The sequence below is a fragment of the Struthio camelus genome, chromosome 19 (genome assembly GCF_040807025.1).
Source record: "Struthio camelus isolate bStrCam1 chromosome 19, bStrCam1.hap1, whole genome shotgun sequence".
NCBI classification, from domain to species: Eukaryota; Metazoa; Chordata; class Aves; order Struthioniformes; family Struthionidae; genus Struthio; species Struthio camelus.
The window spans coordinates 14,567,478-14,582,352 of NC_090960.1; the positions used below are offsets into that span (position 1 = coordinate 14,567,478).

Below are 14,875 nucleotides of genomic sequence, written 5' to 3' on the forward strand. Positions count from 1 at the left end.
GGCATATCAAGATTTTGGCTCCAAAATATGAGTTACAGTCAGTAGGTGTAACTTCTATTAAGGTCTGGTTTTCTTCTTGTACCACCTAGTTCAAAATGCTCTCCTGCCTTTCAAACATTCAAGTGAAGGAGAATATACGAATTGATTCTTTCCAAAGGGCAAGAACTTCGATAATAATAATATGATAAATAATAAATAACAAATATAATAATATAAATAATAAAACAATACTAGTGCCTTTTTTTTTTTTTTTTTTTTTACTTTGTATTTGTACTACAGCATTATTTGCTGGCCCTGATCACAGGATTTGGGTCACACTGTGTTTGGCACTGTACTGTCATGCAGAAGGACAACTGGGCATTGCAAACAAGAGGAGTTAGCACAGTAGGATCTCCAGTTACTTCAAGCCAATATTACCACCAGAAGAAGTAGCCCCATGTTCCTATAGGTGCTCATTCCTGATGTTTTTTTCCTGGGTTAAGCTTTAATCCATATCTCTTCCCCATCCCATTCACTGTGAGCTGCATGCTCTATGTACTAACACAGGAAAGGGTGAGAAAAGAAAAACTACCTCCCTCAACAACATCACTAGTTTAATTCGCTCTGGAACCACAGCATAAAAAGAGACATACAAAAGACAAGGCTACCCACCTTTGGCTATCCACCAAATCATCCGCACCTGCTAGAAATTTCACCTTACCACTCCTCTAATACTGCTGCTTCCTACTTATTTTTCCTTTGTGTTTCAATAGTGCTATAAAGCTCTAGGAACATGAACACAGCAGGATTACCTAGCCTGTGCCCTTGAAAGTTCATTGCTACACAAAGAATGTAACATGATTATGGAAACATACTCTGTGTAACTCACCAAAGCCTAACTGAGGTAGCCACCATCTTCCAGACAGTTTTGAAAGGGAACCACACCACTAGAAAGGGACCCTTGAGAGCAGACACCTGGAAGACAGCAAGTATAATGGGCCCACTACTAGAAGCGCTCAGTACCCAAAACTCCCAACTTCTTGGTACCCAAACTCCCAATTTGTTAGGAGATGCAAAGGTTCACCATCCAGGGGAAAATAAAACAGTTTTTGAGTGTTTAGCTCATGTGTTACAGCTCCCACAGGCTGATAATTTCTGAGTAGTCCCCACAGCTTTCCTATCCCTTAGAGAAACTCTTTCTAGATATTTAACAAAGTCAGTCCAGTAGGAGTAAGCCATGGTTATGCTCTCTAGTGAATTTGTTTTTCCTTGGAAGCCCCATATATATGAATTATGCTAGGCAGGATCAAACTGTCCGTCATTCTTCTCTTCATAGTATCATAACATTTTTGCACCCCTGGGAGGGGCAGGGGAGATGCAGATTCAGCCCATTATTTTTGTTCCTTTCTTTTGGACACTCTTAGGAGAAGCAGCCAGTGTCAGTGAGGACTCATGCTTGCTTGTGCCAAATCCAGAATCCTCTCTTTCTTTTAGAGTAGCGCTCACCCAGTAGATTCCTAAATTTACAGTTAGCCACTGATATGCTGCTTGGATTGCCTCCAGTAGCAAGGAATTAATGGCATTCTTAAATCGCTTCTGGTCACTGTGTTACCAAACTGGATGGAGTTCAAAGAACAAAGATGATCATTGGGCTGGAGGTGACTCGCATGAAGGCAGATTAAAGAATTAAATCTCTCTGTAGTTTGTCAAAGGAATAATAAATATAATAGCCTACTTGAACTGTGTAAATACCAAAGGGGGAGCTACTACAGGAGAATATTCAGCAATGATAGCAGACAAGAAAATCCTCTGGCATGAGATATAGTGAAACAATCTCCCAAATGAAGGGATGAAGTCTTTGAAAATGAAAGCAGATTTTTCAAGAGACTTCTTCAAAAGAGGAATGTGCTCCTCTACTACTAAAACACTGAATAATGAAATAATGAATCTGAAAGGACCTTTGAGGATTTATGTGAACAAATAAAAGAAGCCAGAAGGATTCCAGCATACGTGCACACCCTGTGTCATTCTGTAATGCCCTCGGCTCAGAGCTGAGAGACAGGTTAGCTGCGGAGCCTCTATCAATGCTTTTGTTCAGCTGAGAACAGCCTGAATAAAATGTTAAAAGTTCCATTCTAAACTAAGGGCAGAAGAAAAACTGGTAAGAATCACATCAGTTTCATCCTGCTGCCACTTGAGAAACTCCAAGACACTTTTGCAATAAGTGTCTCCTGTTTCAAACTTTTCAAGTGGTCCTCTAGCCATGAGACATCCAGCAGATATTCTGCATGCTTTCCCTTTAGCTAGCTTTCCGCTTTAGTCCCTGTCACATTCCATAAATGAGCTCTATTATACCGCAAAATGTTATTTTTTCCCTTCAAAATATACATTCCTAGTTACTGTTGACACTTTTGAACATAAGAGAAAAGTTGCTTAATGAAAAAGAATTGATACTAATAGTTTAAATATGAATTACAGTGAAAAGTAAATTTAACCTCACTGAAAAATGTAACAATTGCAGTAGTTCCCTATCTATCTCAAATCACAGACTCCACCATTTTGTGTTCAGGTTAAAAATATTAAAATCAATAAAGCATTAAAACAGTGACTGATGTTCACTAACAGAAAGCGGTATTTAGCATTCCATCCAGAAACATACTTCCCAAACTTTTTCACTGTAATTCTCTAACAAATGCAGCCATTTAAACTTCCCAAAAAGTCTAGTAACCATTGAAGGGTTCACTTCTGTCTGTTGGAAACATCTGGCCTAATGGAGTCTTCAAGACAGGCACACACTAATCAATATTAGGATTTAACGCTGTTCATTCTGTTCATCAGCTTACTGGAAGACAACTGTGCCAAGACAGTACAGAAATGTACTTGGGGGAAAAAAAAAGAAAGAAAAAAAAAAGTGTGACTGTGGTGTGTCTTTATGCTTTGCTACCTGTTAGAAGGCAGAATGCTCACTGGGTATTTCACATTTATTTGTATCCCTTTTCTGAAAGGATAGAGAGAAAAAATTCCTTCACCTAACGAAGGAGTTGCTGCACCTTGCCCGAGTAAATATCCTAGCTCACTGCTGCATCTCTCGCAACATAACTGAGGGCTTAGGGTACTGCATACCATCAGGTCAAGCACACAACTTCTGAGAACTCTCCCAGCCATGAGGCTCAGGGACTTTCTGAACCAGACGTGGTTTCCACATACCGAGTAGTGGTGGATTGTTCATTCCAAGAACTTGTCCAGCCTCTCTATGGAAATTTGTGGCACATACACACTGCACAACAAACTAACTGCCTTTGTTTTCTGAACCTGCCTCCTCGCTAGTTTATTTCGATGAACATCAATTCTTGTACCAGAGGCCACAACGAACAATCTCCATCTATCTGTTACACAACACTTCTTATATTCAAATGTCCAAAGCACTTTGAAATTTCACTGGGTCTCAATTCATCTGAGGTGTTCTTTTTTAATAAACTATAGCAGACATCAATCTAAGTAGACTTTATTTTTTAAAAACTGTGCTTAAAAAAATTATATTTCAGAAATTGTGTTATTTTATTTTTAAATATAATCTCAACATTTAATAAGGTCAGTTTAGCAAATTTAGCAAAACTAGTTTTGTTAGAGCAGGCAGTTTCCCCTCAAAGAATAAAATACATGCCTGGAATTAAAAGAATACTGGATTCAAATGAGACAGTTTTATTACTATTTATGAAGCTCATTATACAAAACTCTCCTTTGGTTTGAGTGGATCTTGATTTTTTTTTTTTTTGACTTCCTCATATCCTACAGTTGGACAGCTTCTATTTCTTATTTTGTCTAACTTTATTCAATCTGCAGCAAGAAATTACTAGTACAGTAATTTCACCAATAATTAACAGCATAAAGCAGTGATATTTTTCAGAGAACCATAGTCTTAGCTTTATACACTGGTTCTGGAAGAAGAAAAATCATATGTACATTAATTTCTGATGTCACTCATGCTATACCAGAGAACTATTGTTGAAAAAATACAATGTCAGTATCCTGAAAAGTTTGTTCTTATAGATATAAATAAAGAAAACATATATTAGGAATATCTTCTCACAAAAGTCTTTGTTAGAGCTGTACTCTTCTTCATTTACAGGTCATATGAAAACTGGGAGAATAGCCTTTCACCCCTCAGGTCATTAAATCTAAGTTCTGGTTTCTTGTCATCAAAGGGATCAATGGTGCAAATCTAACCTTTCTCTAAATTATGATTCAGATCAGTCAGTAAGAATTAAGCACCACGATTTCCTTCTGCAATCCAGGTGTAAGAGCAAATTTCACCCGTACGAGGAAGAATTCGCCCTTTGGAAAACACATCCTCATTGACTTCTTGGCTGCTCGTAAGCTACGATCCTTTCCTTTATCCTTCACTTTCCTAAAAGAGAGCTGTTCCTGTGTTTTCTTCCGAAGTCTCTTCAATAACATACATGCTTTCCATTAAAACTCCTAAATACGACCCATCAAGTACAAGATATGCAGTAAACTGCATAATGTGCATGCTTTGAAGAATATGCTTTGGAGCAACATTATGGTTTATTCCATATTTAAGTTCCAAGTGTCCCCTGAAGCGCACTCTGTATCTAACATTTTACATAGTAAATACCGATCCTCAAAGATTGGTAAGCCTCTGTTCTAGAGCAGGACAAAATGCACAAGTTGATTATTTATCAAAATAAAATCAGAGAAAGAATCTAAAGTGAGATCTAACAAAAGCAGAAATTTTGCTGCTACAGAAGTATGGTTGTCATTTCAAAAATATGATCTGACACACATGTAAGTATTAAAGCAAACAAACAAAAACGTATGCATTAACCAAGCATTGAAAGAGATATAGCCTAGAAAAATACACTTGGATCGCAATATTCCTGTAATGTTACTTGAACGCCGCAGGTTTTTAGTAGAAGAAGTAAAATTACATTGGGAAATTATCTTAATATCAAAGTCTGGGAAATGCAATTCAAATAGTTTTAACATTTGCAATCACTAAAGAAATGAGGAAAAAAAAAAGAAAAATAGGCTCTGACTACTTTCTTGCCTATTGTACACAATGGTGTTTTTTCTTAGGATAAACAGACTTAACAAACAACAATAAATTGGAAAAAAAAAACCCTACCTTTAAGAATACTTCGTGTCCCTTCCTACTGACAGAACTTCCACAGGAAGACAGCAGATGAAATTCATATCGGATCTGTAAGGTAGGAGTCTCTGTACTGTCCATGAGCAGACACCAGCTATGCTGTTACAGAGAATTTGACTACATTAGGGGTACCACCTTTGCAAAAAATGCCATGGGAAATAGAAATATTTTTTGCCATCAGAGGTTTAGTTTTGCATTCAATTACTTCCTGGAGCTGGGCCTAAGTGCATACAACAGAAGCTACTTCAAAAAAAGTGCTTTATTTTTATGGGAGCAGGAAGCAGATCACATTGCAACCTTTTCTCCCTCTTATTAAATACTTTATTAATAAAATGACTGTTTACTGCCTTGGTCTCTTAACTACATGTCAACAGAAAATCAATATCCCATATGCCTCACTGCAAAAATGCAGTTTGGTCAGATTATTCAGAAAGGCAAAGCTAAGATTCTGAACTGAGATATTCACTATTATTTTTCCCATGAGAGAACTGTAAAGAACTGAGGATCAAATACTGCCACTTCTCAACAGCTTTCAACTGAAATTTAGAAGTCTCTTTTACGTTCCTTTCATTTATAACAAAAAGAGAATCTGCAAAACAACTCCTTGCACTGCACATCTTTGATCTTTGTATGTGAAGAACAGCAACAGTCTGTTCAGTGCTCAGCATGAAAAAGAGTCTTCAGATGAAGAGGCTAGATTGTGTTTCTCTGGCAAAAAGTAGACCTACAGGAGAAATTACCACTTCTCTGGAGAGAGGCCAGTCAGAAGGAGAAGCAGGTATATGTAATTTCGTATCAGATCAAACTAGATCACGCCAGCACAGTGCAAGCTCCAGCAGTTTAGCTGCTAGCACTTACAGAGCACTGATTACAGAATGAAAAAAAAACAAAACAAAACAAAAAAAAACCCAAAATCATCCAATGGAAGCCGGTAAACATTTCCTAAAAATTTGCCCGTAGGACTAAACGCCTTTAAGTAGGTAAGGGAATTCACAAATACATTAATGCTTTCATTGCCCTTTCATTCTAAATAAGTGTGACATTTACATATAACATGCACAAAGTCAACTAATACTCCTGCTAACGTTTTAAAACCCGTGTTACAGAGAAAAATACAAATAAAATATATTTCAGGGGCTAATTCAAATGAACAAACTGTCGCTGTGTAACAACAGTCAACAGTGTTTTATAGGAAAACATTCAACATCAAAATCGAGTTTTGCTGTAAATCTGTTTTTGCTTCTCTGAAGAAAAAAAGTAGGTAATATTTTCTCTGTCAAAAGAATCTTCTTGACCTTGTACTTTCCTAATAATCCATTTCTTAATTAACTTATTCAAAATCTAAAGGAAAAAAAAAAAAAACCCTGTCACAACATCCCTTTCAAATTCATCTCTTTTTGGAGGAACATTCATTGCCTTTTCTGCAATGGATCCGCATGCCCTTCCAGCCGCCGCTGGGTCAGTTAAGAGGGTTATTGGGTCTAGCATGGCCCAACTGCTCATTATAAGCTCCTCCTAACCCGTTTCAGGCAGATTAGACAGGACCAATTTTTAAATTGTTTCAGCCTTGCCCTGCAGTGGAAGGGGATACAGGGCGTTCATATGAATGTCCAAGTCAGCAGATTGAAGCAGTAATTTATTTTAAAGGAGACGCACTCACTCTCTCAGAACCTCACTGTACTAGGTTAAACTTTCTTCCAACAAACTTTAGTTTCTTCATCTTAAACTTTGGGGAGGAACTAATTACCTGCATTTTATGCACATTTCCAAAAGTAGAGAGGGAACTAAGCAAACAACCTAAAGTCTACAGCGTGCACAGAGGCATCTCTGCAACAGCAGTTAATTTCAATAAAAGCAGGTTTCATTTCCATTACACCACCGTGTAAGGATGAACATCTCCAGTAAGCAGTATTTAAGGAGAGGACAACGTACACCCACACTGAGGCCTCTCCCTTTTGCCAGATATGACCGACTTTCAAGATCATTTTACATGCTCAAACTCTCAGTTCCGGGTTGTTCTTGGCTGCTGTTTTTTGTCTATGCAGTGACTGATTGGCATCCCCCAGAGAGAAGCAAGTGAACTGGCAAAAACCCCGAAATCTGACCAAAGGATTCCACCAGCAGCTCAAGTGCTAGATGGACGGATGTGGGTTTTCAACCACTCTTGTGTATTTTGCTCTTTCAGAGCCAGAGGATGTAATGAAACTATTACAGATTTACACTGTGTAAGCACCTACACAAGCAAGGCCCTGCCTTTGTAACTCAGTGAGCTTCTGTAGAGAACTTACCTCAGGTACCTCTGCATTTTCCATTTCAAAAACACAGGTGGGAAATCATCCACCTCATGCCTTGACACTGAAGCACATCACTGCTTATAGGAAAGACCCCACTTTAAACAGATTTAGAAGCTTGCACACTAACAGGTTTGCACCTCAGAAATACAGGTGTCAAAAACCCATAGCAAAATTTTCTGTCTCTTCTTCTCTTGAAGTCCGCACCAGTAGCCCTAGCACCATACTCCTAGAAGACTGTGATGTTCTTCTGCCACTAACAAAACAGTTCAGATTTTTTTTTTCCTAAGCTGTTAGATAATCAGTGTGTTTTACCAAACGCGTTGTTCAGAAATGATTTGTTATTTGGTGCTTAAGCCTCAGAATCTGTCGACATCTGCAGCAGGCAAAATGACAAACTCCTTTGCCTGAGATCCTGCTACCAGTTTGCTTCAGGGCTATCTATTGCCAGACTCAAAGCTGCTGAGTTCTGGAGCACCTAAGCACTTTCCAAAACATTCTGATGGCAAAACTTATTGTGTGCTGAAATGTCTTTTACTGGGGTTTTTTTCTTTTGTTCCAGATTTCAGCGCCTCAAACAAAAAAGGACTACATGTGTGTGACAGAAGATCCCAGCTTCACGTGACAGGTACTACTAGGGGAAAGAACTAAAACACAGCAGAAGCATGTGCAGTGTTTTTAACATACAGGACAACTAGGAATCTGTAAAAAGACTGACACAAAAGGAAGATGGTGTCCTAAATAAATATTAATCAGCCTTTTCAAGTTGCCAAGCTTCATATAAAAAATGGCATGCCAGCTGCTCCCAGCAGCAAATTCCATCTCTAACATACAATTTCACCTGCAGAGCCATTAACACATCTCCATCAAATAAACTTTAGCAGACAACTGTTACTTCTGGTTGGTTGATTTTCTTCCACCACTTTTCACATTTCAGGATCTGCCATGAATTTACTAGAAAGGTCTAGAGGCCTACCTCAACTCAGTTGTACAGGTCTAGCTTGTAAAACAGATTTGAAATCAAACTTCCTAAACGTATATATATCATATTAATAGAAAATTATTAGAGAATAAATGTGTATTTTCCAATCTTGTCTTATGAGACACAGGAATCACTCTGCATTGCAACCCTGAAGCATATGTTCTTTTCAACTTTTCCAAAATGGACAAGTATCCGTCTCCGAATAGCTATGGACAACAAAGGATTTTCTATGTGTAAGCATCTCAGAAGAAATGTGTCTAAATATTGGTCATGTTAACTGTACTGCGATAAAACCCAAGAACATCAACTATAAAGAAAAAACAGTAACAATTATCTCTCTAGATATTAGAATTGCCATAACAAATATGCATATTAAGTGCAAATAAACAAAAATCTAAATGAAAATTGAAAGAAATGCAGAGTCAAAAATTGTCTACAGTTCAGCAAAAAAATCCAAGCAGAGAGAAGAATTGCTATCCAAACTCTACTTTGTTTTCTAGTTAAGCTATCACCCTATTGCAAAGGGTACTTTTGACTGAAGGATAAAGCAGCAGATAGCATGAGAAGCCAATGAAAGAAAATGAAAAAATTAAGTCTGAAGAGCTTCCATTAGTCATCACAAATTGTTCTGCAGTATTTAGCGTTCTTCAGATTTTAGTGTTAACTTCTGTAACATCAGCCTTAGCTGAAATAGCCAACGTTTTACTCTTTTGAAAATTCTCTGTACTGTTCTCACCTCTCATAAAGAGGAGCACAGACAGAAACAACTCATGATAGAATCCACTAGCAATGCTGCCAGGTTTTAAGAAGGAAATTTTAGGTATTCATAATATCAGCATACTATAGTCTTCACTTCCATTTTCTTAAATGGAAAAGTACATAAGAAGTCAGGTGTACATTCAGCAGGTTTAACAACTACAAATCAAACTGCCAGATCTTACCTAGCTCATATTTCATAGTGATTTGGCAGGGAGCAAATTTCCAGTGTTCCCTGCACTTGATATATGTTTAGTTTACCTGTGTATTTCCGGAGTATTGTTCATTTGTTACAGGTAAAATTGAAGACATAAGGTCACTTTTACAATTAGTGACCTTTTAAACATCTTAATTTAGCTTTTACTTTATCAGCACTGTGAAAAATGGAAGCTCTCTTAGGAGTAGAACTGCCACAGTTGGTTAGTTGGAACAAAAAGTGGACACATTCCCAGTACCGAGACTGATATAAAAAGCAGGATAATACTATAAAAATATGTAGCTTACTTTGTGCCTTTTCACAGAAGTTTATCTGAAAGCCTAAAGCAAAAGAGACAAGTTCTTGTTCATTCACTGAAAGTCAAAGAATCGCACAACTATTAAGAAACACGCTTTACTTTTCAGTATTCATTAATTAACTCTAAAATCATAAATAAAACTAGTTTATTAGATAAATTTTTAGCCTCTGCTGAATATAGAACAATCCCATCATTTCAGGATCCCTCATTCATCATACTGTCTCAAGTGACTGCACGGTTCAACATACCAGGAAGGGAACCAGTGCTTGTACCCAACAGGTAAAGAGGAAATCAATTTACTTTAAGGAGTGCTAGTTTCCTTAAGTTGTTAATAAAACTGGAACGGTAACTGTTCTGAGATGTCTTCCCAATTGTTATAAAAAATTACTTGAATGTAACAGTTTGATTATGAGAACTCTGCAACAACAGGTAACACTCTTGAAGGTTAAAGAGGTTGTTTTGTCTCCCAAGAGTCAAAGAGTTTTCATTAGATCTGCACAAAATAAGTGGTTTTTAAGAAGGAACGTATTATAATTCATTTTAATATCCCAGGATAGATGCTGCTACCTCTGATTTCAACTATACAAAAGCAACCAGAACAGCTGGCATTCCCAGCATTCCTGATTGAACCTTTCTCTCCTCTCTCACCAAAGGCTTCTTTACACAGACAGTTGTCATCTCTCTCCTCACATCTCACTGCAACAAGCTAAGATTCACAACAGCAGTAACTATGCTTAAGTCTTAGCTACAGGTTCAGTTATTTGGGGGTACAAAGAGGAGTCATGGCAAAACTCCAACTCCTTCTCATCGAGCAATGCAGATGACCCTGCAACACTTGTACAAGCCACACGTGATGTAGCAGGAGAAGATGGTGCAGGCACTAAAGTGTATGCATGAGGAAATCAGGACTGTAGCACACTGGAAGTTGCAGGCTACCACTTCGGATCATTCTGCCTTTTAGGCTGACAACTTAAAGGATGGAAGAATCCAAACTTTGCTCATGGCTCACAGCATTTGCTCATTTTAACAGCACACCAGCAATGAGTAGTGCAGGGGCTTTCTGCTTCCTGAAACAAAGTGCTGACCACCTGACGCAAAGCCTGTGAAAGGTAGTTTCCACCAAGCATAGCTGCTGCCCAAAGGATGCCAGGCACGTGCCCTGGCTGCAGAAGAGCTGAATGACATCACGAGATCAGCCTGGCCCACTCCAGCACTGGCTGACCCAGTGGACGGAAACGAATATCCCCTTCAACTTTTACTGAAGTGTTTATAGTATCATAACCAGTTCTGTCATCCTGGAACCAATTTTGCAGGAGTATTGTGTGCTTGCATTGTGGCTGACTTTAACGCCATTCAGGATGGGAGCCATACTTCATATCATATCTATCTGAATAAACGGAACAGTGAATGTTTCACTTAGCTCACCTGTGGTTAAACCCTGAAATTAGACTTCATTACTTTCCATACTGTTAATATTTTGTTTATTTTTATTCTTTAATTTTTAATTCTATAACACCGTCTCCATGCCTGTCCTCTCAAAATATTAATTTCTGTTAACTAAGGGATGTTTCTATAGTGAACTAGGCCAGAGTATTCATATCGCGAGAAGTTTATGCATGTGTTTCCAAGGGATCACACAAAACAGATCAAAAGTTTCAACAACAGCAATAACTTAGAAGTTGGAGTTTCATGGAAATTGAGGTCAGATGGAACTATCTAAGTTTTTTCCCCATAATTCACAGATTATTAAAATGATATTCAAACCAAAGGATGTTGGTTGGTTCTCCAAGCTCAACAGTCCAGCTCTCGCAGCCTTTCCTCATAGGAGAGGTGCTCCAGTCCCCTCATCATCTTTGTAGCCCTCCGCTGGGCTCTCTCCAGGAGTGCCATGTCTCTCTTGTCCTGGGGAGCTCAGAACTGGACACAGCACTCCACAGCCCCTCACCAGGGCTGAGGAGAGGGGCAGGATCACCTCCCTCCACCTGCTGGCAACACTCTGCCTAATGCAGCCCAGGAGACCATTGGCCTTCTTGGCCACAAGGGCACACTGCTGCCTCATGCTTAACTTGTTGTCCACCAGCACTCCCAGGTCCTTCTCTGCAGAGCTGCTTTCCAGCAGGCCAACGCCTAGCCTGTACTGGTGCCTGGGGTTATTCCTCCCGAGGTGCAGGACCCTCCACTTGCCTTTGTTGGACTTCAGGAGGTTCTTCTCTGCCCAGCTCTCCAGCCTGTCCAGGTCCCTCTGAATGGCAGCACAGTCTTCTGGTGTGTCAGCCTCTCCTCCCAGTTTAGTATCATCAGCAAACTTGCTGAGGGTGCCCTCTGTCCCTTCCTCCAGGTCATTGATGAATATATTGAACAAGACTGGAGCCAGGACTGACCCCTGGGGGACACCACTAGCCACAGGCCTCCAACTGGACTCTGCGCCATTCACCACAACCCTCTGAGCTCGGCCATCCAGCCAGTTCTCAATCCACCTCACTGTCCACTCGTCTAGCCCACACTTCCTGAGCTTACCTAGGAGGATGTGATGGGAGACAGTGTCCAAAGTCCAGGGAGACAACATCCACTGCTCTCCCCTCATCTACCCAGCCAGGCATTCCGTCATAGAAGGCTATCAGATTGGTCAAGCATGATTTCCCTTTGGTGAATCCATGCTGACTACTCCGGATCACCTTCTTGTCCTCCACATGCTTAGTGATGACCTTCAGGAGGAGCTGCTCCATCCCCTTTCCAGGGATGGAGGGGAGGCTGACAGGCCTGTAGTTTCCTGGCTCCTCCTTCTTGCCCTTTTTGAAGACTGGCGTGACATTGGCTTTCTTCCAGCCCTCAGGCACCTCTCCTGATCTCCAGGACCTTTCCAAGATGATGGAGAGTGACCTAGCACTAGTTTCAGCGAATAGGAATTCTATTTTTTATTTATTGGTATTTTTTCTTTCTGATCACCTTCTTGTTTTCTCTTTCAATCATGTTATCATAAGCCATAAAGCCAAATATGATTCCTTCTGGGGTTATATAAGATTCTTTCTAAGTCCCAGAATTGGGAAAAAACACAAAGCTTTTCTCTTAAGCAGCACAGATTCTCCCAAAAATTCCAGAAGTCCATTCTGAAGGTCCCTGGAAAATAAGTTCTATCACTGTGCAGAGGGCAGGCTGATCTTTGGTAAGGAACAAGTCTAGGAGGCTGCATGACTAATCTCCTTGGTCTCAAACTGGGTGACAGAAGACGACTATTGCAAAAATATCAGCCTATAGCCCCAACTGTCCAGCTATCTTCTTCCCTCGTCCTGGTCCCCATTAACTCCTTCTTACTCTGAGCTCCCTAAAAAAGAAACTCTTTCATCAGCTTCACATAAAAAATCTGGCTCTCCCACGCAAAAGTAACAATGAATCTGCACAGCTTTCAAAAGGGCATATCCTGCAAGGTGTCAGATCACCATATATAAAAGCATTCTCGACTTTCATAGCACTCTGTGTGCAGTTCTCGGGCCTACAACCAGAACTGATGCTGCGCATAGTCTTCTTAAGTCTCAACCCAGAATGATGCCTCAGTTTAAGACTCCACATTTTCTTGACTGTAACAGCATGCTTGATTGCTTGTTGAGAAAGATGGAAGCCATTTAAGGTTCTCCTTGAATCAACACTAACAAATCTCTGCTCATATCTAATCCAAACTCTGCACAGCGTAGTTTGGATCTAGTTCATGTACCGAGGCTACTGCTGCCAGCCTGGAAAGCACCAAACAGAAATAGAGAAGTTGAAGGTATCAAGAATTATGCTCCCACCTTCTAAGTTCAGTCTGGGTCTGCTGCCTGTGTTTTCTGCCACATTTAAGTCAATAGGCAAACTAAGAGACAAAGTGAATTCCAAAGTAACTGCAAATAACCTCATATCAAGAGAAACAGTGTATCTGTTTCCTGAAAAGGGTAACAGCAGCTGGTTCCTTTAGCATAGCCAAAGGCAAGCCAAGATGGGAGTATTTTAACACCCTGTAACACAATCAAATAATAGGAACTGGGATGGGAGTAGTGCACGTATGCTGAAGAATAACAATGACAGACCATCCACAGTTGTAAATTTGTCATGAAATCAACATAGACTGGAAATTGAAAAAACATTTCTAACTAATGAACGAAATTCTGGAATAGTCTGCTGAAAATCGGAGTGGAGCAGGGGGTCTAAATTGTTTTAAAGGGGAGCTTGATAAGCTTACAGAAAGAGTATATGATATTATATGATAGAAAGGGGAAAATACTGGAGACAAAATTTTAAACTTGTGGCAGGACTTCCTTGGGTATCTAGCTTGCTAGCTAAGGGGTGACTGAAGGGATTATTGTATTAGTTTCACATTTCTGGGCTTGTGCTGATCCTGGCAGACTGGGGCAGGGAGAGGAGAAAGGGGAAGAAGTCTCTCACTGCATTTCCATTGCATGATTTTATTTTAGAGATTTCCAGGGATCTTTTTTCTTTCTTTGAGTCCTAACATGGATCAGCATGTCAAACTCATAGACAGTTTAAAAAAATGTCAGATTTGGGACCAGGAGAACTTTTCATCTAGAGCATACTGGTTTCTTTATTTCTCTGAAGCACTGGGCAAAGTTTACTTCATAGGATCACTTCCAAGTTCTGTTCACAATTCCCATTTCTGCAAGATCCAGACTACCGGAGACAGACTCTTCCTCTGGCACATCACAGATGCAGGTTTTGGACTTTAACTAACTATGAGTAGACATTTAGAACAAAGTACTGCTGTGAGAATGCTGGGAATACAAAGAATGCTGTAGACCATGGTGAACAGGGACACTTAATCATCCTGTGGACCTCACCTTTAGCAGCTCAGCTACCATGGAGCAACCAATAACGGTTGCTAAACGCAAATCTCATGAGTATGATGTCCTAAGGGATAGCAAGGTTTTGATCCCAGCATTATTACATCTGCAATTTGGTGCATTGCTCCACAGCATGGACAATCAAATAGTTGAAGAACGCTGCCACAGCACATTCATTTTGTTTGCTTTGGGTCTCAAACGCTAATGCCACTCCAGCAGAGGATTACTCAGAGGATACGAACACTAGGCAGTTAGATCTTCACTGCCAAAGATCTCAGAGAATTAATCAGATTTTAGAGGAAAACCCAGTATCAACCTTCCCAGAAAGCTTCTGTTTACTAAATGAAGAGAGA

The 14,875-nt window shown here is 39.7% G+C and overlaps 1 protein-coding gene across 7 annotated transcripts in view; it reads right to left on the reverse strand.

Annotated features, from left to right (window-relative positions):
* Window positions 1-14,875, reverse strand: part of MAP2K4 (mitogen-activated protein kinase kinase 4) — a 109,926-nt gene that overhangs the window by 81,011 nt on the left and 14,040 nt on the right. For 4 of the 7 annotated variants that reach the window (XM_068913337.1, XM_068913340.1, XM_068913338.1 and 1 more), the window contains exon 2: window positions 9,683-9,715. The exons of the other annotated variants lie outside the window; for them this stretch is intronic. In XM_068913337.1, coding sequence (XP_068769438.1) covers window positions 9,683-9,715 — 33 coding nt within the window. The remainder of the gene's footprint in view (window positions 1-9,682; window positions 9,716-14,875) is intronic. 7 annotated transcript variants of the gene reach the window in all.